The following is a 24,747-nucleotide window of genomic DNA, read 5'->3' on the forward strand; positions in this document are numbered from 1 at the left end:
TTAGAAGTTACTCTTCAATCACCCTTTTACTTGGTTCAAATTTGGGTGTGGGAGAGGTTCAAAAATTTACATCCACAACCCATGTTGTTGAACAAAGGGGAACCATTTTTGTTTAGGTGGCATAAGGTTAAGGCCTTGGTAATTGACAATGTTAGGATGGCATTAGACTTGGCTAAGGATGACTTTCTTTGGCGTCCATATGTTCGATATTCTGATAAGTGTGAGCTGTTTTATCCGAATGATGGAATTTTGGTACCATTTAAGATGGATTTGGATACAAAAAATTCTCTCATTTGTTATATGTTTGAGAGTTTCTGAGCTTGTTGGTTTTGAGTCCATAGAGCAATATCTTCCACATAGAGTTGCTATGCAGATTGGAATTGATCAAGATGTTCCTGGTTATGTGGCTAGGTTCAATGAGACTAAATACATTGCTTGGAAAAACTACTGCAGGCCAATATCTGATAAAAACTTGTATTTTCCACCAAGATTATTTGAGGCAGATGTTACCACACGTTATGCAAGGTGGTGGAAGCAACTGGTATTGCCTCACAGCGATATAGACCTTGTGTAGGAAATTTTAATGCAAGTGGTATTGAAGCTGATGCTCTACCTGGATTTTCTCCCAATCTTGTTGATACTCCTATTTTTGAAAAAGTTTGTGATGATGGCTCAAAGGCAATAACTAGGAAGGTTGATGAATTTTATGTTGATGTTCCTTATGAAAATTCTGTTCATGATTGTTTCAGAGCTGATCAAAATATTGATGCCGATGGTTCTTCAAGTCTTCCTCCAAAACATAACACTCTTGTTACATCCATATCTGTTGAGGATTGTCAGCCTGTGTTGGAAGAGTACAATTATGATGGCATAATCCATGTATGTAAGAATTTAGAGAAATAATTGAAAGATGCAGATGGGAGAAAATAATCTAGGATGTCTATTAGAAACGAAGTATCTTTGTCTAATTCTGAATTTGGTGATTTTATATCATCAAATGTGGATGGTGAAATAGCCGAATGTGGGGATGAAGATGAAAGCAAGAGTCCACTTTATAATAGAATTGATGTCAATTACATCAATGGGGAAAGTGTTGAGCCTTTTACACTAGACATGATATTTGATCTTGAAAACAGAATTGAGAAGCTTGAAAGAGTGTTTTCTAAGCTTAAAGAAGAAAGATTTGGCCAAAAGGTTGAAAATGTTTGATCCAACAATGCTTTTTTTGCTGGCATAGAGCAAACTTCATTTTCCTAATTATGTGTAATAACAATTATTTGATTGCTAATAGTAGTAGCTTTCAATTGTAGTAGTTAGTTGTCATACCCCAATTTTTGACCTAAGGTCCACATTCATACGCCTTTTGACCCTGATCAGTCCCTGACATTTCAACAAAAAAATCGACAGGGAGGTATTTTAAAATACCTCATTTTTTGAATCCGAGTCGGGCCCTCTTCTCTCTTTATTTTTATTTCCATCTTTTATTAACTTTAATTAACTTTAATTTTGCTTTTAAAAATCTTTTTTATTGTTAGTCTTTTATTTTGTTTTTATTTCATTTTATTATTTTTGTCCAATATTAAGTCCGGTACTGATCCAAGTAACAGCCTGTCACACGCCAATTCAACGAATAGCTCGCACGCCAATCTGCAAGCAATCCTTCAGGAGCAGAACCGCGCTCCTCTCATCCCAATCCAAGCAAACTTTTCTGCATCTTTAACAAACCCTAAAGTCTCAACCCAGCGCTATAAATACAGACCATCACCTGCACAGAAAAGGGGGGAGCGGAACAGCAAACACGAAAAAAAGCATAGAGAAAGCCAGAGACAACAGAGACACACATAAGCAGCCGAGAATCAAATCAACCACGAGGTTAGACTCGACTCACAACAACCAAACCCTCAAGCCAGAATTACACCGAGAGCCAACAACATCACAGATTACCAGCATCAAGGGAACAACGCCGTATATCAACTGAAACAGCCATCACAGAACCGGCCAGAAAGAAACCAAATCGAAATCAAAGGTAGTATTTCTTTAACTTTTAGATCTAGGCTCGTATAGTTATTTTCTGAGATTTGTGAGTTTAGAATCGAGTAGAGGAGAAAAGAACAAGTAGAAGGAACCAAAAAAACCAAAAAAAATAAGTTGTTAGGGTTCCGGCACGGTGGCGCCGCCTCACCGGCCGGCCAGCCGCCGCCGGAACCCCCTCACCTTGCCGTCGGAGAAGAAGAGGATATAGAGGAGAGAAGAGAGAGCTTTTAGTGAGAGAAAAAGAAGTAGAGAGAGAATAGAAATGAAAAATGAAGGGAATTGGGTCTTACACCCTTTATATATCACCCATTCACAAACCGGTTCACCCATGACCCGTTCCAGTGTGAAACCGACCCGGTTCGGCCTGCAAAGCCCAATCCTTTTTAATTTCTGCACCTACTGAATGCTGCTGCACCCCCACCTTGTGATTGAACCCATTTTATTTTAAGTTTTGCATGCATTTTAGAATTAAATTCATTATTTTGTTCTTCCTTTTTATGTCATTTGAGCAGCAAGGATATTAGAATGTAAATATAGGCTTAATGTAATTTATTTATTTTATTGCAGACCTTAGAATGTAAATAGGCTTTTATGTAATAGTCGTAGGTACATGTGTGCGTGCGTGTGTGTGCCTCTTATCTGCTTTGTAGTTTAGGTCAATGGTCCTTGTGGTGGTCCAACGTCACCGTAAGGTACCTACGTTTTATTTTTATGCTCCGTTAGTTTAATTTTAGTCCAATATTCAAAAACAAAAAACATGCAAGTAACAAAAACCACAAAAATATTTTCATAAACAAACCTTGATCCTAAATCAAGTGATCGTCTTTATTTTATTCTTCCATAAATCAAATTGCAATCAACATTAATCATATTTCAAGTCATTTTCTTTTAACATAAAAAATACAAACAAATTCCTATTTGCCACTTGGCTTTTCATTTTAAAATCTTTTTCAAAACCAATAAAAAACACTCAACAAATCAAACGTCAATTTTTACCCCGAACTACGAGGTTTTGATCCTTCACGGGTACGTAGGCAGAGGACACTCGTCCTTCCAAACAATAAAAAATGTAGATATTTAGGTCTTTATTTTTTCCACTTTAATTCATTCTTTTCAAAAGCAAGCAAGTTATAGCACGAAAATTAAATAAAAACCAAGAGGTACCCGTAGAGTACTACGGACATAAAGGGTGCTAACACCTTCCCTTTATGTAACTAACCCCCGAACCCAAAATCTTTTCAAAATGGGGTAGTTTGAACTTTTTTCCCCTTTTTCTTAAAAAATTAAATGTTCAGTCGTGAAATAATTAGTGAGTCAAAAGCTAATTAAATAGCCTTGATCTCCGAAAAATGACGCGACATTAGTAGTAGTTGATTTACATGAAGGTACTAAACTTAGGGTTATAGCTCATGGAAACATCAAAGTGAATGAAGCAAATCATGGATTTGTACAGCTAAAGAACATGTGCATCATAAAGTATTTCACTTTCCTGTTAGTGGAATAGCAAAATTTATGGACTGTTTTATGAACTCAGAGACCAGTTCTTCTTCGAAGTTGATGCAAAATGATACTGAATGAAGATGCAGTAGTTTTTATTGAATTTTTTGACCATGTGGAGATTCTGTTGCAGCAATCCTTGATATTTGATGCTTGATACTTAGTAGTAGTCTACCAGTCCTTCAATATATTCTAGCTATCAAGTATCAAGTCCTGTTAGTTATGTTTTAGACTATAACTTGGTGATTTATGAGTCATGCTCATGCCCGACTCAAATTAGGAACCTTTTGTTAGCTGATAGTATGGGGGTTACTACCCCGTTCGATTCATGTGTAATCCTTGTAATTTTTCTAATAATATAAGTATCTTTTGCCTTTGCAACAAAAAAAGAAAGTAGTTAGGTAAGTAAATGTGAAGGGACTGAAGTTGAGCCTATTATGAAGATCATGACAATATTGAAGTCAGTGAAGTTGTTGATTTTGTTGTGTGAAGAAGAGTATAATCTAAAGTATCACTTGTTCTCACAATACTAGTGATCCTTAAAATATGAAAGTTTTAAGAAAGATAGCACATAAACTTTTATGAAATGAGACATTAGAATTGATAAGTCAGAGATAGCCACAAACATGAAATCAACAAAGAGAGCAACTATTTGTATAAAAATCAGCAAGACAGAAGAACTTGAAAGGTTATGTAGTAAGATCCTCACCAACATTCAACCTCCATGACAACACACTTGTCACTTTCACAAATTCTACATTTACAAATCAGAGCTTTTAATAATACCTTGACATATTATTAGATGAAGAACCGAGAAAGAGAAGGAAAACGAGAGAAAACTAGATGATTCTCTTATTCAATTTAACTCATAATGATACAATGGGCCGTTTGGATAAACAACTTATTTAGTGCTTATAGCACAAGCGCTTATCACAATAAGCGCTAATGGTGGTTTCTCGGTGAAATCTATCTACAAGAAGTTGGAAGTTTTGATGCTTGAGAGTACTATTTCGGTAGAGCAAAGGAGAGTGTTTACTCACATTTGGAAAAGTTCGGCTCTGTCCAAATTGGTGACTTTCTCTTGGAAGCTTCTTCATGATAGGATCCCGACAAAAGTTAATTTATGGCATAAGCAAGTTCTTCCTCCGGAGTCCTCTGTCAATTGTGTTCTTCGTGAGGGGATTTTGGAGTCAGCGGATCACTTGTTTATTCATTGTGTGTTCGCCACGGAGGTGTGGAAGGGTTGGTGAGGTTTGATCACCAAATTGACCTCTTAATGATTGAACTTCTAGTCAAGCCTTCCTCCTTTCTTTTCTTTTTGCTCTTGATGATTGCTGAGGTTTGATCTGTCATATTAAAATGTGACGTTTATTATTTTGAATCTATATATTTCAAATTGATTTTGATTTCAAGACTAAAAACAGAACCAAAAGGAACAACCATACAAGTAAATGCCAAAATATTTAATCAGATACATCAAAAGCACATTAGTCAACAGAGATGCAAAACTTGACATCTCATTTGAAAATATAAAATTAACTGCTAAAGTAATTAATGTGAATAAATTTAAGGAAAATGCTTGGTATACACCTTGATTTGAGTGTAGACACCTTACAAAAAAAGAAAAGAGAGTAATATGATAAATACAATGTGTGGATAAAAAAATAAAAAAAGATGTAAAATAAGATATTAAATAAGTGTATAAAACTTAGAGTTGTTCATGTAACATTGTTATTGTTGTATATTTAAATCCTAAATTTTATTATTGACCTTAACAAAAAAAATGTTATTGAAGATTTTGTAAGAATGCCATCATTTCACACCTTGTACCGGAAAAGGGAATGGCATCACAAAAGGAAAGAGAAATGCCAAAGCAACTAAAACACAAAATTACCCCTTAACCATAATTCATACGACCCACTCCTCTGGTTTTAAAATTTCAAGCTACAAAGGGTAATATAGGGGTTTCACATTTTCACCATAACATGCTCCACTGTTGTTGTTGTTGTCCTGCATTTTTTTTTTGTTCCAACAACGTTGTTTGTAGCCTCCACCACAAACCAACTATTTTTTTTTTTTTATAACAAAATTGCTCATACTTGTTGGTTTTAACTTCAAACCCATCTCAGTTTCTCTGTAAAGATTCAACCTTTTTGAAGATGAATGATACAATGATGGAGGTGAGGGAAGATTTCATGCTTTCACTTGCTGGTGATAGTGAAGCAACACTCAGAACTGCCCATTTTCTTAAACCTATTGCAAACTCCATTGAAGAACCACCTTTTAATTTTAAGCCATTTTCATCTTCTTCTTCTGTTTTTGAGCCAAATGATTGTCCTTTGTTAACTCATTTCTATGGCTGGCACTATCACCAACACAAATGGGTTTGTTGGGTTGATAAGCTTAAACCAAAGTATGAATCTGTTTGGAGGAAAGTTGGAATCTTTGATGCTATAATGAGTACTAAATGCTACATTCATAAAAATAAAAACTTGTTATTTGAAGTTGTTGAGAAATGGTGCTGTGAGACCAATACATTTGTGTTTCCATTTGGTGAGGCAACAATCACTTTGGAAGATGTCATGGTTTTGGGGGGTTACCCTGTCATTGGTGATTCTGTTTTCACCGAAGTCAAAGACCAAGAAATGAGAGAGGTGGAAAACAAATTGATCCTTACATTAAAGCAACTTACTACTGATGTGAAACAAGGAGGTAATTCGTCTAGAACATCACTATGGATGGATATTTTCATCGATAAAGGTAGCGAAATTGAACATGAAGCTTTTCTAGCTACTTGGTTGTCAATTTTTGTTTTTCCTAATCAACACTCTTGCGTGAAAAGCTTTTTGTTTCCAATTGTTGTTCATCTTGCTAGAGGAAATTCTATTGCTTTGGCACCAGCTGTTTTAGCTAGCATATATAATGATTTAACTTTGTTAAAGAAAAAAACAGTTGATTTGTCAAAACATCCTGTTGGTTGTGATACATATCCTTTAGAAGTTACTCTTCAATCACCCTTTTACTTGGTTCAAATTTGGGTGTGGGAGAGGTTCAAAAATTTACAACCACAACCAATGTTGTTGAACCAGGGGGACCCTTTTTTGTTTAGGTGGCATAAAGTTAAGGCCTTGATAATTGACAATATTAGGATGGCTTTAGACTCGGCTATGGATGACTTTCTTTGGCGTCCATATGTTCGATATTCTGATAAGTGTGAACTGTTTTATCCAAATGATGAAATTTTGGTACCATTTAAGAGGGATTTAGATACAAAAATTATCTCATTTGTTATATGCCTTAGAGTTTCCGAGCTTGTTGGATTTGAGTCTATAGAGCAATATCTTCCACATAGAGTTGCTATGCAATTCGGAATGGATCAAGATGTTCCAGGTTATGTGGCTAGGTTCAATGTGACTAAATACATTGCTTGGAAAAACTATTGCAGACCCATATATGATAAAAACTTGTATTTTCCACCAAGATTATTTGAGGCAGATGTTACCATACGTTATGCAAGGTGGTGGATACAATCAGTATTTCCTCACGACGATTTTGAGAAGAATATTGTGCGTTGGAAGAGAAGTTCAAGTTCAAGGAAGCGTAGACCTCATGTAGGAAAGTTTAACATAAGTGGTATTGAGGTTTGTGTTCAACCTGGATTTTCTCCCAATCTGGTTGATACTCTTACTTTTGGAAAAGTTTGTGATGATGGCTCAAAAGCTAAAACTAGGAAGGTTAATGAATTTTGTGTTGATGTTCCTTATGAAAATTCTGTTCATGATTGTTTGAGAGCTGATCAAAATATTGATGCTGATGGTTCTTCAAGTCTTCCTCCAAAACATAACATTCTTGTTCTTTCCATATGTGTTGAGAATTGTCAGGATGTGTTGGAAGAGTACAGTTGTATTAGAATAATTGATAAATCTAAGCATTTAGAGAAAGATTTGAAAGACACAGATGGGAGAAAAGAATCAAGGATTGCTAGTGACAAAGTCTGTTTACTTGAGACTCAAGGTGATAGTTGTAGCTATGCTATCAGAAACGAAGTCTCATTGTCTAATTCTGAATTTGGTGATTTTATATCATCAAATGTGGATGGTGAAATGGCTGGATGCTGTGATGAAGATGAAATCAAGAGTCTATTTTATGATAGAAATGATGTCAATGACATCAATGGGGAAATTGTTGAGCCTTTTACACTAAACATGGAAATTGATCTTGAAAACAGGATCGAGAAGCTTGAAAGAGTGGTTTCTAAACTTAAAGAAGCAAGATTTGGCCAAAAGGTTTAACATGATTGATCCAACAATGCTTTTTTGCTGGTATAGAACCAACTTCATATTCCTAATTATATGCAATAGTTTACAATTATTTGATTGCTAATGGTTCCCTTTTTCTTGTGCAACCTATGGTAGTAGCTTTCAATTGTAGTGATTAGTACTAGTTGATTTATATGAAGGTGCTAAACTTAGGGTTATATTGTAGATTATGAAAATATCAAAGTGAACGAAGCAAATTTTGGATTTGTACTGATAAAGAACATGTGCATCATAAAGTATTTCACTTTCCTGCTAGTGGACTAGCATAATTTAAGTACTGTTTAATGAAATCAAAGACTAGTTTTTCTTTGAAGGTGATAAAAAATGATGCTGAATGAAACTGCAGTGGTTTTTATTGAATTTCTTGACCATGTGGAGATTCTGTGTCTGCAATCCTTGATACTTGATTGTAGTTTATCAGTCCTTCAATATTGTACAAATCAAGTATGTATTTACTTATTTTCATATATTTGGTGAAGCAGAGACATATAATGAAAAACCTTTTGAATCTCCACTTTGATTGTTTGGTTGTCCCTTTAGATTATGTTTGAAAATGAATACTGGTTTCTTCTGCTCCTATACTTATTTTCATAAATTCTGCATAATATGAACCATTCTCCTGATACAGTTCGGTATCTTCAATAATACCTTAACATAATCAGTTAGCAAAGGAATTGAATTTAGATGAAGAACAGAAAAAGAGAAGGAAAATGAGAGAAAACTAGATGATTCCCTTATTCAATTCAACTCATAATGAGACACAATACATTTGTATACAGTACAAGTTGTGCATTATCTTCTAATTAACTCCAGCCAACTTCTAATTGATTTGATACTAACAAATTACAATTTCAGCTAACCAACTTCAAGAGCTAGCTAGTTGTTATCTGCCTCGATAACTTGCAACAGAAGCAACAACTACTAACTAAAGTAAATCCAAACATTTCAAAAGGCCATCAGCATAAATTGGTATTAGACATTACAGATCAAAAGAATGGAGATTCATCTCATAAGAAAAATAAGCTTCAGAGCTCAATCAACAGAAAAATTCATTAGGGTTCATGTTCGATTAACAGATAAAAGATAGGCAACTGTGTACATAATTGTCATAATTATAGACAATAGCACCGACTAATTGTGTAGCCAACTCCAAACTAATTTCTTACTAACCAAGTGATACTAGTAGTATTAAGTACTAACACCAGAACAGTCCCAAACACTTAAACAGAAGTGTACCATCAGATTTTGTTGTTATTAGTTTCAATTCCAAGGCTTCATGCTCAATTCTCTATTGAGCCATTACATACCAGAATCAGTTTTTCTACTTCAGCACTACAAGAAAACAATGTGAATCCACAAGAGCTTTATGGAATTTCAACATTGCAGTGTCATTTTTGTGAAGAAACAATCCAATGTGGTTAGCCACAAGTCATGTTTGTTATCGATTTTTTTTTTTTTTATCAGTATCCCTACTTTTTTTTTGTGTGAGGTTATTAGTGTCCTTATTATTGGGAAAACCCAATTTCTACGTCGGATAAATAAGACTCTTGATAAAAGTTTATAAAGATGAGACATTGCTCACGTTTTTTTTTTTTTTTTGAAGGAACATTGCTCACGTTGTACAAGGCCTTTTAAATACTTTAATTTTTCTTTTAATTTTGTCACTCAATAGAAGTGTTAGATAAACAACAAAATAAAAAAGTAATATATTAACTAGAATTATTTTATAAAATGATAATTCATATATATATATATATATATAGTAATTTTCCCTAAAAAAAACTAGTAATTTAGAAATGTGATTAAACACATTTTCAAAAAGAAGTCTATAATTAAAACAAGGGTTAAATATATTTTTGGTCCCTATAAATATACCAACTTTTCGTTTTAGTCCCTCTAAAATTTTCCTTCAACTTTTAGTCCCTATAAAATTTTCAATCACTACTTTTGGTCCCTCTTTTAAAGTTAATTTTAGTATTTTTGAATGAAATTGTGCAGAAATGTGTAGAATATTGTAAAAATATTTCCCAAAAAAAATTAGAATTTTTTAACTAAACATAAATTTAATATGAATTTTTAACCATCAAAAATATAAAAACTCATATTAAATTCATGTTCTTTTAAAAAATTCTAAATTTTTTTGGGAGAGATTCTTATAATATTATGAATTTTTCAGCAAAATTTTATTCAAAAATACGAATTCTACATATGATTTTATTTTAAAGGAGGGACCAAAAGTGAAGATTGAAAATTTTTAAGGGACTAAAAGTGGAAGGAAAATTTTAGAAGGACTAAAACGAAAAGTTAATATATTTATAGAAACCAAAATCATATTTAACCCTTAAAACAAAACTATTGGCCCACTAGAAGAATATTCAGGGGTGCTTGCTTTGTCTGTATAGGAAAATTACTACATTCAAGGGTAAATGCCTACCGGTCTCAGGCCTACATGGCAACTTCAAGAGAATTGCTGTTCACACATTTGGTTTGTCTGAGAAACACAAGTAAATTATTCAAATGCCCTTCGGCAGTTAACTGCCGAAATTTTAAAGAATCGGCTGCAGTTAACTGCTGAGGAAAACTTCGACAGTTAACTGCCGGGAATTTCAAACATGAAATTAAATAAGGAAATGCACATAAATTTTCCTTAATTAAATTTAATTCTTTAATCCTTGTAAGGAATTAAACATAATTATTTTTATGATTTCATTCATATGATTTTGTTGCAATAAATGAAGAAATATGAGAGATGAATAAAATCTGCAATCGGTAGTTAATGGACCTAAAATGATGATTCAATAAAAAAATGCAACAACAAAAACGTTACAAATGATAAAATAATTATATTTGTAATTATTATTAATTAATTTCATTGATGTCTGTCATTATTCATAGGTTTGACTGACCTATTATTACTTTAAATTAATATTTCAATATTATTATTTTAATTAACATGAAAAATGCAACAACAAAAAATAAAAATGTTTGTCATCGGTAATAAATGGACCTAAAATGGTGATTCAATAAAAAAAAAAATACAACAACAAAAAATATTATAAATAATAGAATAATTATATTTTTAATTAATTTCATTGATGTTTGTCATTATTAATAGGTTTGACTAACCTATTATTACTTTATAATATTTTAGATATTATTCATCTCTCTTTCAAATAATTATATTTGTAATTATTCTATTAATAAAACCTCTTTTTTTTTTTTTTTTTCATAGAAATAAAACCTCTTTTCTATTACTAATAAGAAACGTGATCGAATACTGCAATTGTTTGAAACATACAAAATAATGATTGAAACATTCAAAATCAATAAATATTATTAATGACAATTTATGGTTTTTGTAAAAAAAAAAAAAAAAACAGGTTTGAAGTTTTCTCGGCAGTTAATTGCCGAAGTTTTCAGTTTTCCTCGATAGTTTACTGCCGAAGTTTTCCTCGGTAGTTAACTTCCATAATTCGGCAGTTAACTGCCGATGAGCATTTCGGTAAATTACTAATATGACACAGCCAAAGCATATGTGTCAACAACAATTCTCCAACTTCAAACCATCTATATAAGGAGTTGTCTACGGTAAACAATGGTACACTCTCTTAAAAAAACCTCAAAGCTCCTTAAGCTCTCACAGACTTGAGCAATGAAGTGACTTTTCAGGTACACCGTCCCTGATCCCATGAAGGACCATTGCATTTCGTCGCGGAACACCTACTTTGTCCATCATCTACGATCGTATATAGGTCATTGGCATCACATGTGGGAAACACTTTCTCAATCTTTTCTTTTCATGTCGCAGAGACATGCAATTGACTCGAAGAATTTTGCATAACATTAATCGTTTATCTTAACTAATAGATAATGTGAATGTCTATTTGTAGAGTTTCAAATATGGGAGGAATTCCCCCATTGTAAATGTTCTTCACTACTCCATCCGTTCTCAATTATAAGTAAATTTTAATTTTTTAAATTCATTCAATTAATGATGTATCTGACCTATATTATGGACCACATACACGATTAATTGAATGAATCTGAAAAATCAAAATTTGTTTATAATTGACCATCGAAGGGAGTATCTCATGAGAACACCAATTTCATAGAAGTTGTGCATGTGAGAGTTTCAAATGATATGTGAATGTGCTTATTTAAATATCATTTTCATTATTGAGGTTTTAGTTTATTTATACGCATTTTGATGTTTCAAATTATTCTCTACATTTTTTTTTAGAGGGAATTATCCTCTAAATTTATTTATACATTTTGATATTTCAAGTTGGCTAAAATATGGTTTTGGTCCCTACAAATATGCCTCGTTTTAATTTTAGTCCCTGTAAAAAAAAAATTGTTGTTTTTGGTCCCTGTAAATATGCCTCATTTTGGTTTTGGTCCCTGGCTGCACTTTTGTGATGATTTGCACACGTGACACATGATGAGTGAACCCATTTATTAGAGAAATAGTCCCTGCAAAATCTTTTGATTTTGAAAAAGGTCCCTGCAAAATATTTTGCAGGGACCAAAAACAACAATTTTTTTTTACAGGGACTAAAACCAAAATGAGGCATATTTGCAGGGACCAAAACCATATTTTAGCCTTTCAAGTTCAACATTAGAAAGAACAATAATGATATATTTAGGATTTAGATTTTAGATGAGAGAGTTTTGGATGTTAATAGAAATAATAGGATCGAATAGATTGAGATTAGTTTCATAGCAGAAGTATGAGTGATAGGAAGAAACATACTGAAAACCCTTAGAATGAATATTGAATTGTATTGAAAAAGATTGATAGTAATGAGTACATAGATGGTCTTTTATAGACCTCAATTACACTTAACCACATTTGTAACTAACTATTTTTCTAACTAACATTTAACTAACTCTAACTACCTTTACTAACTATAGTTATCCCATCACTAACTATAGTTATCTTAACGGATGTCTACATCTATATTTTAATATCTTCATTTTTTTTTTTTTTGATATGTATCCGATAGTATATGTAAAGTATCATTTTCTTTTTTACTAAATCAATGAAGTATCTTATAAGTATTTGATGATTTTTTTTAAATTAAAAAAAGATAAATATAGGCTAGTATGGAGTAGGATACATTTTCATTTTGATAGTAACATGGCTTCACAGTGATTAGTGAATGTGATAGAGGCTGGGTTTTGACTTTGTGGTTCAAACTTTGATCATTTTCTCATTAAGGTCTTCCAAATTTCTGTCTCTATAGTTCCAAATATCACTGTTTCTTTCTCTCTTTCTTTTCAGTGTTAATCAACATTGCCTCCAATCGCATGTCTTTGTAGCTATGATTCTTGATCTGCTTGATCATTGATCAACAATTGCATTTAGGTCTTCCACATATCATGTCTTCATAGTTTCTTTCATTGCTAGTCATTGATTCTTTGATCAACATTCATTGCATCTAATTGCATGTCACTAATGGATTCAGTTACAAATTTTCTCTGATTCTTGATCTCATTGATCAATAATAATCAAATCAAAAAACACTCAACATTTCACTGAGTTTTATCCAAATCTTTTTCATCCTTTATCAATAGTCATGACTTTTCCAATGAACAAGAGGCGAAGAATTTCTGAAAAAAATTATTCCAATGCATTCATATGCCCTCCTCCATCAAACAAAGAAACAGGAAGCATTTTCTTCAAGACTCGTATTTGTCATAAGTTCAAGTTTGGTAATTGTCCGAAAGGTGAACATTGTACCTATGCTCACGGGGTTGGTGAGATTAGGCAGCCACCGGCGAATTGGAAGGATCTAGCTGGTCCTCGCAATGAGGAATGGATGCAGTTTCTGGATGATGATGAGAAAATCATTCACAAGATGGGGCTATGCAAGAAATACTACAATGGTGAGGAATGTCCTTATGGTGATACATGTATTTTTCTTCATAGGCTTAGGGAAGATTCTTGGAAATCAAGAGAGGCCTGTGCATTAAGCATTGGAAGTATCGGAGATGGTTCTAATAATTTGGAAGGAAATAGGTCTGTGAACAAGCCAGCAAGGGGCACTTACTGGAAGATTAAGCTGTGTCCCATTGGGGATGACTGTCACTACGCTTATGGAGAAGCAGGTACCGGTCTTGGTTTTTTATCATATAATTCTACTGTTCTGTTTTGGTTTGATCAATTATATAAAATCTGTTTTTCAATTTTCTTGATGATTCGTAGAAGTTCATTTTCTGTGATATGATGTACAAATTACAGTGTTTGATTGTGTGTGGTTTTTGCTGTTGCATGTGATATTTTCATGTTTGGTTTGTGACGTAAACTTGCTTGCCCTCCTAAGGTAGTTGATCATATTCTGAATGAGCATTTGGTATTTAGTTCATTCATCAGATGTTGTTTCAGTTTAAAAGCAATGAACAACTTGTCTGTATGATTACTCATTACTTTATCTGAATGTTGTTAAATTGTCGCCATAACGGCACCAAGGCATGGAGGATTTTGTGCCAGCCGCCATAGACTACGCTATTGTATCCGGCATGTTTCTGCCATATGCCAGGATTCATCTTGTATGCCATATTTTTGGCTAGGTGCCGTAAACTGCCTTTCACTTATGATAATGCTGCTCTATCTGAGGTTTACATAGTGTTTCGGAAAATTTCAGTTTGTTCAAATTCGGCTGTGTAACAATTGTATAGCCGCTGTTTCACAGCATTTTGTACTAGATAGTAGATAGGGTATTATGGAACAAGGGCGATTTGTTCAGTTTTTGCTATTTAACAAGAACGGTTTGAATAATCAACTGTTCTATTATTATATTCATTTTATTCACCCTGTTTCTCCTCTTGGTTTTTGCTGAAGAGTTGTAACTTTGATGTCTGACTCATCAATAATTTGGAGGTGCATTTCTCATCGTAAGGTTTTAAATTGTGGTCATGTCTCAATCCGTAATGTTTCAGTTACACATAGTTAATGCAACTGCAGTTGTGATGGCAGAGACATCAAAATTCTTAATCATAACTTGCTCGTTTTGTAAATATCTAGCTCATTTTCATGTGATAACTTGTATATGCATATTTTAAAAAAATAAATTACAAGATGATCAAAACTGTTTGGTTTCCTTGTATCTTCTTCTGACCCTTTTGTATTTTTACCAGATGTCTTACCAGTTTCGGCCAATGATGCAACTACCAGCATCCCAGCAAGTCTAGGTATTGCAAAGGAAGTGGAGCAAGCTAAGAAGAAGCCTTTACTTTGGTGGAAATTAAACACGAAGATCAATACTATATATGCTGATTGGATTGATGATTCATCTCTTGTTTTTCCCAACTTGCCAAGTGCAGAGGAGATCTAAGTTGAATTTTGTGCTCTTGGAAACTCACTTCATCTGGATAAGGATTTTTTACTGTTAATTGTTACAGGTCAGAGACGTGCACATTTGTCATTTTGTAAGCGGTGTTTTGATGGATTTCAGAAACTTTTTGTGGGATTCTGGACTGGGTAGGGTTAGCAGCATTGTGCCAAAGTTCAAGTTTTAACAGTCAGTCATATATGAAATTTTTTGCTTGTTTTATACATTTGGTTGTTTCCCCTCTCATGCATTCATTGTGAATTACATTTTGCATTCGAACTCATGACAGTGATAGTCATAGCTATAATATTGTTTTATTAAGTGATATGCATATGCTTGTGTTATTTATCTTTAGAGCACCGTTATCGGTGGTGTCTTTTGGCACATACAGTTCACGTGTTTTTAACTTGCATCAGTACTTCTCGATCGGTCTGTTATGGTGATCAGCTGTTTGTCGAGTTTATCTGCATTTGAAAACTTTACTATATTGTGATCATTGTACTGTCTTTTGCCTTATCTAAATTACGAACTATTTCAATTTATGATACGTCAAAATCTGTTTGTTGTTTTGTACAACTTCTTGTCTGCTATAATCTTATTGTTTCTGTGGTTGTCATCAAGAGTTTTGGAATTGATTGAATAAAAAATTGATACACTGATCATAAGGTAACTAATGCATAAACAACTCCTAACTACACTAAACTGATCATAGAAAATTGTGTACTCTAAGATGCTGGATAGGATTAGCAGCATCTTAGAGTACACGTTTGTATGACACTTAAACTAATTGTTGTATATATGATTCTTATTGAAATTGAAATGATATTTCTATACTCGGAATTGAATATTGGACTACTTGCCAAAATATTATTTTATTCAATAACCATATTTTTAAAGTGGAAACATGGACAGCCAAGTGGGTCCTGTTTATGTGTTTATGAGATGAGACAGCAGAAAAAGGGTAATTTGGGGGTTTCACCATTCTCCCTTGGTGCCATTACTTGTAAAGTTTCAACTTTCAAACCCATCTTAGTTTCTCATTAAAAATTTGATCTTTATGAAGGATAGTTTCAAACCCATCACAGTTTGAAGAATACACATGATGAAGCAAAAATCAATGGAAGATACTATGATGGAGGTGAGGGAAGATTTCATGCTTTCACCAGCTGGTGATAGTCACCCACAACTCAGAACAGCTCATTTTCTCAAACCCATTTCAAACTCCATTGAAGAACAACCACCTTTTAAGTTTAACCCTTCTTCTTTTCTCAACCCAAATGATAATCCTTTGAAAATCAACTTCAGAGGATGGCACATCACACAAACGAAATGGGTTTCTTGGGTTCATAAACTTAAACAAAACTATGAATCTGTGTGGAAGAAAGTTGGAATCTTTGATGCTATTATGGCCACTAAGTGCTACTTAAATAAAAATCAAAACTTGCTAGTTGGGGTAGTTGAGAAATGGTGTCCTAATACAAATACCTTTGTGTTTTCCTTTGGTGAAGCAACAATCACTTTGGAGGATATCATGGTTCTAGGGGGTTATCCTGTTCTTGGTGATCCTGTTTTCACTTCACTTCATGACCAAGAAATGAAAGAGATTGAAGAAAAGCTCATCATTGCAAGACAACAACTTACTAATGCGAAACATGGAGGTGTGGCTAGCACATCATACTGGATGGATATTTTCATTGATAAAGGTAGTGAAATTGAACATGAAGCATTTCTTGCTACTTGGTTGTCACTTTTTGTTTTTCCTCATAAAAACTATTTGGTGAAAAGTTCTTTGTTTCCTATTGCTGTATATCTTGCTAGAGGAAATCGTATTGCTTTAGCACCTGCTGTTTTAGCTAGTCTATATAAGGATTTAACTTTGTTTAAGAAAACAATCACTGATTTGTCAAAATGTCATGTTGGTGGTGATAGATTTCCCTTGGAGATTACTCTTAAATCACCCTTTTATTTGGTTCAAATTTGGGTGTGGGAGAGGTTCAAAAATTTGCAACCACAGCCACAAACCATGTTGACCAACCATGGGGATCCTTTATTGTTTAGATGGCATAAGGTTCAGGCCTTGAAAATTGACAATGTTAGGTTGGCATTAGACTCGGCTATGGATGATTTTCTTTGGCGTCCATATGCTAGATATGCTCATAATTATGGAATGTTTTATCCAAATGATGGAATTTGGGTGTTGTTTGAGAAAGATTCAGATAAAGAAATACTTTCATTTGTTACATGTTTGAGAGTTTCTGAGCTCATTGGATTTGAGTCTATAGAGCAATATCTCCCACATAGAGTCTCTTTGCAATTCGGAATGGATCAAGATGTTCCAAGTTATGTGCCGAGGTTAAATGATACTAAAGACATTGCTTGGCAAAACTATTGCAGACCCGTCCATGATAAACGTTTGTATTTTCCACCGAGGCTTTTCGAGGCTGATGTTACCGTACGTTATGCAAAGTGGTGGAAGCACTCGGTATTGGGTTGCAATGATTTTGTTAAGAAAGTTGTGCGTCGAAAGAGAAGTGCAAGTTCAAGAAAACAAAGACATTGTGTAGGAAAAGCTAACAGAAGTGGTAATGATGTTGGTTTTCCACTTGGATTTCCTTTCAATGCTGTTGAAAAAACTAGGAAGGTTGATGATTTTTATGCTGATGTTCCTTGTGTAGATTTTGTTGCTGATGTTGAAGTTTGTAAACCTGTGTTGAAAGAGTGTAAACGTGGTCGTAAAGTCAATGAATCTAATCATTTATTGAACGAATGTTGTTCAACCCCTTCGGCAGATTATGAAAAGATAATACCAGTGAAAGGGCCAGTTTCAAAAGAAAACATTGAAGTTTCAATAGGGGTTTTGGAAGATGGGTTTAAAGATGCAAATGAGAGCAAAAAAGAAAGGATTTGTAGTGACCGAGTGTGCTTATCTGAGACTCAAGGTGAAAGCAGAAGCAATGGTATCAGAAACAAAGTCTCTTTGCCTAATTCTGAACTTGGTGATTTTATATCATCAAATGTGGATCGTCAAATAGCTGGATGTGGGGATGAAGATGAAATCAAGAATCCATTTTGTGATGGAAATGATGTCCATGACATCAGTGGGGAAGGTGTTGATCCTTTTAGAGTATACATAGAATTTGATCTTGAAAACAGGATTGAGAAGTTTGATAAAGTGTTGTCTAAGCTTAAAGAAGCAAGATTTGGCCAAAAGGTTGAAATTGTTTGATCCAACAATGCTTTTTTGCTGGTACAGAACCAACTTCATATTTCTAATTTTGATTGCTAGTAGTCCCTTTTCCCTTATCCTTCATGCGATGGTTGCTTTCATTTGAAGTAATTGATAGTAGGTGATTTGTATAAAGGTACTGAACTTGTGGCTATTTTGTAGATCATGGAATATCAGAATGAATGAAGCTACTTATTTTGTTATGTTTATCACTTTATTTGTCATTGATAAAATATTTCATAATTAGCAAATTATGGATTGATATTAGGGAAGATCTTTGCATCAGAAAGTGTTCCAATGTAGTATTAATGGACTAGGAGAATTTAAGCACTTCTTATTGATTGTTGAATAACTTCTACTTCATTTACCTGATGTAAATGAAACATAATATCTTTAGAGAGAGGTAGTATAATATGAATGAAAATGATATAATTCACTAAATTATCACTCTTATAAATTAGGGAAGAACTTCTGTTGATTGTTGGTCACCCTTTAATTTTTATTTATTTTCTAAACATGCCAAAATGAGAGTAAATTATTAAAAACACCGATTTATACCCAGCACAAGATATTGCCATGACTAACACATATTTTTTTATATAATGAAGTGCGAAAATCTGGCGCGAAAACTTTGTTAGTGTGCTAAAGCATATATAATGAAGTGCAGGAAAAAATAATCATGAATCGAATATAATCTTAACAATTTTGGAATTAAAGCCAATATTTGTATACAAATCTTGAGTCTTCAAATTGTGGGAGGAAACAATTTCAGATAACCAACTTCAAGTAGTTGGTATCTGCCTCGATAACTTGCACCGGAAGCAACAACTACTAAGTAACTTCTGCAATGCAACCCTGCTAATTTTCCACGGATATTTCAGCAATAGTCAACACAAGTAAACCCAAATAATCCCTTAGACCAGCAGCACAAATTGGTATTACAAATCACATGATCAAAGGGATGAAGATTCATCTCAGAAGAAAAGTAAGCTTTAGAGCTCAATCAAGAGAAAAAATTATTAAGTTTCATATTGATTAATGGATAAAATATAGCAAGTGCCTAAGTGGTTTGCATAATTGTCCTATTTATAAAGACAATTGCACCAACTAATTGAGTAACTTATTCCTAACTAATTGCTAAGTTACTAATTGATACCACATCTGTTAGAAGTTAATTAAAGTATCTAATAATTGGGAAGCAGGGAAAATAAATCAGCACGAGTAGATGTTGGAAAGTGCCTAAGATTCATTTTTGACAATTTTTTTTATTCATTTAACTAATTCATTAGTGTTTTAGATAAACAGTATAATTAAAAAAGTAATACATGAATGCAAATTATTTTTATAAGATAATTAATATATAATTAGTAATTTTTTGTCAAAAAAAAAATAAAATTAGTAATTTAGAAATGAGATTAATCAAATTGTTTCAAATAAAGTGTATATTTAGGAAAAACTTAGTGGTCGGTCCATTAACATTCAAGGTCAAGGGTGCTTTTGTCTTGTTGAGAAAATTACTACATTTAGCAAAAATGAAAAATTTGAGTATTGTACACAGTTTCCTTACCTGCAACGTTACAATACATACAAACTCATCCATCCATCAGTTAATTAAAAATCAATGGTCACATCCAAAAACACCCAAACCGAGATAGGTGCAACCTAGATTTTAATACACTTTTTTTTTGAGCAAAGATTTTAATACACTTTTTTTTTTGAGCAAAGAAAATTATGTAGTATATTATATTTATAAACAATGTGTGTTAACTTCTTATTATTGTCACTCAAATAGAGTTTTTAGATAAACAATAAAATAATATGTCAACAAGAATTATTTTTATAAAAAGATAATCAATATATATAAATCTAGTAATTTAGAAATGAGACTAAACATTTAATTTTCAGATAAAGTCTATATTTAGTATAAAAATTGTGTGGTGCCTTAACATACAAGGGTGTTTTGTCTTGTATGAGAAAATTACTACATTCAGCAAAATTCAACATTTACTTTTTTGTCTGTGCAATGCAACAACGTAAGACTACTCTTGTGAAAGTTGAAAAAGCAAAGATATTATGCCAATTCCAATGCCACATACAAATACAACGGTCATTAAGAAAAGTGAAATTGCAGTTAATATATGTCTGAAAGTATAAAATATTCATTTAAATATGGTTGTGTAACATTAATGATATATGTGTCTGAAAGGGTAATTTGGGTTTTAAACAGAAACATACCCTTAATGTGAAAGAATGGTTTTTGTAAAATAAAGTTTACCGACAACATGCTACGATCAAAATTTTACTAACTAGCTACTACAGTGTCATTTTGTTTTCAACTTTCAAACCCATTTTGCTTTCTCATTCTCATTTTCCATAGAATCTGATGAAGAAGATAATGAAGAAACCAATATTGGAAGAAGAAGATACCATTATAGAGGTGAAACAAGATTTCATGGTTTCACCTTCTTCTCAAACTCAATCAACTCTCAGAACTGCTTATTTTCTCAAACCCATTGCAAACTTCATTCTTAACCCACCACCACCACTATCTTCTTCTACTACTTCTGTTTTTGATTCAAAGAAACGTTCTTTTCAAATCCGTTTTAATGGCTGGCGCTACCCACGCAACTGGGTTAAGTGGGTTGATCAACTTCAACTCAAATATGAATCACTATGGAAGAAAGTTGGAATCTTTGATGCTATTATGAGTACTAAGAGCTGCATAAAGAAAGATCAAAACTTGTTATGTGGGGTTGTTGACAAATGGTGTTCTGAGACCAATACATTTGTGTTCCCATTTGGTGAAGCAACAATAACTTTGGAGGATGTTATGGTTTTGGGGGGTTACCCTATCATTGGTGATCCTATTTTCAAATCACTTGAAGATCAGAGAATGAAAGAGTTGGAGCAGAAGCTCATCAACATTGAAGAAAAGGAGAGGGTTATCAAAACTATGCCACCTTCCACATCTGTGTGGATGACTTTTTTCTTTGGTAAAGGTAGTGAAATTGAACATGAAGCATTTCTTGCTACTTGGTTGTCTATTTTTGTTTTTCCTCATAGATACTTTATTGTGAAAAGATCTTTGTTTCCTATTGCTATTCGTCTTGCTAGAGGTAATACTATTGCTTTGGCACCTGCTGTTTTGGCTAGCTTATATAACGATTTGAGTTTGTTTAAGAAAAAAATTGTTGATTTCAAAAAATTTCCTCTTGATGTTAATCTGCAATCACCCTTTTACTTGGTACAAGCTTGGGTGTGGGAGAGATTCATAAATTTGCAGCCACAACCGAAGTTGATCAACAATGGAGACCATGTATTGTTGAGGTGGCATAAGGTTGAAGCGCCCTTGAAAATTAACCATGTGAGGTTGGCATTAGATTCATCAACAATGGATGATTTTATTTGGCGTCCTTATGTTAGCTATGCTCATAAGTGTGGAATGTTTTACCCGAATGATGAAATTCGGGTACCATTTAAGAACGATTTGGTGGATAAACAAATGCTCTTATTTGTCACATGCTTGAGAGTTTCTGAGCTAGTTGGGTTTGAGTTTATAGAGCAATATCTACCACATAGAGTTGCTAGGCAATTTGGATTTGATCAAGATGTTCCTGGTTATGTGTCCAGACTCAATGAGACTCAAGTCATTGCATGGAAAAATTACACCAGACCCTTATCTGATACAAGTTTATATTTTCCATCTAGGTCTTTTAAAGCTGGTGTTACCACTTGTTATGAAAAGTGGTGGGAGAAATCAGTATTGGGTCCTCAAGGTTTCGTTAAGAATGATGTGCCCCGGAAGAGAATTGCAAGTTCAAAATATAGACCACATGCCAAGGTTCCTAAACTTGTTGGCTGTGGCACTGCTGCTTCTGGAAAATCTAGTGACGACGGTTCAAAAACTAGCAAGGGTGATAATATTGTTGATGATGATGTTCCTAAACTTGTTGGCTGCACTGTTGCTATTGAAAAATCTAGTGATGATGGTTCAAAAACTAACAAGGATGATAATAATACTATTGGAAAATCTAGTGATGATGGTTTTAAAACTAACAAGGGTGATAATATTGTTGATGATGATGTTCCTTCTGATTTTGTTCCTAAACTAGTTGGCTGCCATGTTACTCTTGGAAAATCTAGTAATGATGGTTCAAAAACTAGTAATGATGGTTCAAAAACTAGCAAGGGTGGTATTATTGTTGATAATGATGTTCCTTCTGTTCAAGATGGTGATGGTATGAAAGCTGGGGAAAATATTGCTGCTGATGGGGGAAATAATGTTGTTGATGACGTTCCTTCTGTTCAAGATGGTATGAAAGCTGGGGGAAATATTGATGCTGATGGGGGAAATTTTGATGATGACGTTGCTTCTGTTCAAGATGGTATGAAAATTGGGGGAAATATTGATGTTGATGGCGGAAATGTTGTTGCTGATGATGTTCCTTCTGGTTCAATTCCTGAACATTTGAAACCTATGTCCTCCGAAAATTCTGTTGAAGATGGTTTGATAGGTGAGAAAGATGTTGATTCTGATGCTCCAAGTTTACCTCCAAAAGATAATACTCTGACTCCTTTGTTATCGGTCGAGGATAGTGAGCATGTATTGGAAGATGGGAATGAGAGCAATGATTCAAGGCTGTCAAGAAACATAATCGACCAGTATGAGACTCAAACAGAAAGCTTCAGCTATTTATCTGAAGTAAGCATAGCTGATCTTGAACAGAGAATTAGCCGGCTAGAGAGAGTGCAAAGAAAACTAAAGAGAAAAAGGTTAGACCTCAATTGAAACATTATTTTCTCATTAAACTAAAACCTTACTGCTTATTTACATAGGCTACATATCTCTTGACTATCCTCGAACCCATAATGAAGAGAGTCAGAAAGTCACACTCCATTGACTAACAAGTTACATATATAAAGATGGGTTTTGCGAGAAGAAACCTTTTATGAAGGTGTCTATTAGCAAGTTATTCTACGAGCATTTGCTAAAAGACACCAACTAATTTTTATGAAGGTGTCTTTTAGCAAAATTATAACTAAAAAGTGGAAATCACACGAGGTGTGGATTGCTAAAAGACACCTTCAGAGGTGGCTTCTAGCAAAACCCTATAAAGATTTGCAACAAAGATAATCTGCATTAATCTATTGTGTATTTCTCTTTTCATGCCCTCTGATTTATAAGAATCATATGAGTAATTATTTGAAAATTGGATAATATATTTATGCAGCACCTAAATTAAGTATTTACATATTTTTCCATTTTCTATTCATTGTATATTTGTCTTTATTATTTTTACCTTTCCATCCATTATACTTAAGGTATGCTTACATGGTTGCAGACAAGATAAATATGTGTATCTTTTTACTTTTATATGATTTCTCTCTGTACATTGTTTGTGCATGATGTAAAGGTTACTTTGTTGCTTGCCTTTCTTGCTATGTCCTCCTCTCTTAGATCTCATATTTTTCTTCAACTGTGACTCTTCTCTGCTATTGATTTTGAAAATGCATTTCTCATTGTAATCTCAAATTTCATTATTTATCCTTCTATGCATGATCATTCCTCTTCTTTTCACTTGGCATCCTTTATTGAAAGTTTAATCTTAGTCCTCTCAGTTGGAGTGGATTTCAAGCTATGATTATGAATTATCAAGTTTGGCAAAATTCTATATGGGAACAATTTACTTTTGACATTTCTACTTTTGATTTTATCTATTCTCAAGTGTTGACAACATTTTTAAGGTGATTTTAGTGGTTACTAATTTTAAAATGTATTTGAGCAGAGGAAAGAATCAAGTGTAAACATGACTGTTCTTTTTTGGTGCATGGCTTGGATCAAATGGAAGAATATTGTATATGCAACTTATGAGTGTGAAGGGTCATGTAACTTCTAGGGGCATACCAACTTAAGCTGCATTGTGCTATGGTAAATGTATTTTGATATCTCAATGGTGGACCGTGTATTTCTATTAACTGTTCTAATTTGTTTTCAGTTAGGACCCTTGACTTATTTGATTATATTGCTTCTCACTGTTATTTCAGCTGGCATTTATCTATTGGGGGTAGAGTAAATTGGATTAATTCAGTACTTTCTAGTTTACCATTGTATTTATATTCTATTTACAAAGCCCCAATTAAAATTGTAAATTAGCAGATTAAAATCCAATGTAATTTTCTGTGGGGTGGAGGCTTGGTGGAGAAATATGTGTTTGGTAGGGTGGGAGTTGAATCATGTGTGTTGGTTATAAGATAATTAATATATAATCAGTAATTTAGAGATGAGATTAATGAAATTGTTTCAAATAAAGTCTATATTTCGGAAAAACCTAGTGGT

The 24,747-nt window shown here is 33.4% G+C and overlaps 3 protein-coding genes across 3 annotated transcripts; all 3 read left to right on the forward strand.

Moving 5' to 3' along the window:
- The first annotated feature begins 13,429 nt into the window (after positions 1-13,429).
- On the forward strand, positions 13,430-15,187 carry LOC11444802 (zinc finger CCCH domain-containing protein 39). The gene is made up of 2 exons (XM_003599955.2): positions 13,430-13,961; positions 14,991-15,187. The coding sequence occupies exons 1-2, from the start codon at positions 13,430-13,432 to the stop codon at positions 15,185-15,187; spliced, it is 729 nt and encodes a 242-aa protein (XP_003600003.2).
- Positions 15,188-16,301: 1,114 nt separating this feature from the next.
- Positions 16,302-18,410, forward strand: LOC112420147 (uncharacterized). Its single transcript, XM_024778806.1, has one exon. It carries the CDS (start codon positions 16,302-16,304, stop codon positions 18,408-18,410), a length of 2,109 nt encoding a protein of 702 aa, XP_024634574.1.
- Positions 18,411-20,729: 2,319 nt separating this feature from the next.
- Positions 20,730-24,449, forward strand: LOC112420148 (uncharacterized). The gene is made up of 2 exons (XM_024778807.2): positions 20,730-23,183; positions 24,197-24,449. The coding sequence occupies exons 1-2, from the start codon at positions 20,794-20,796 to the stop codon at positions 24,213-24,215; spliced, it is 2,409 nt and encodes an 802-aa protein (XP_024634575.2). The 5' UTR covers positions 20,730-20,793; the 3' UTR covers positions 24,216-24,449.
- The last annotated feature ends 298 nt before the right edge of the window (positions 24,450-24,747 follow it).

The sequence above is a fragment of the Medicago truncatula genome, chromosome 3 (genome assembly GCF_003473485.1).
Source record: "Medicago truncatula cultivar Jemalong A17 chromosome 3, MtrunA17r5.0-ANR, whole genome shotgun sequence".
NCBI classification, from domain to species: Eukaryota; Viridiplantae; Streptophyta; class Magnoliopsida; order Fabales; family Fabaceae; genus Medicago; species Medicago truncatula.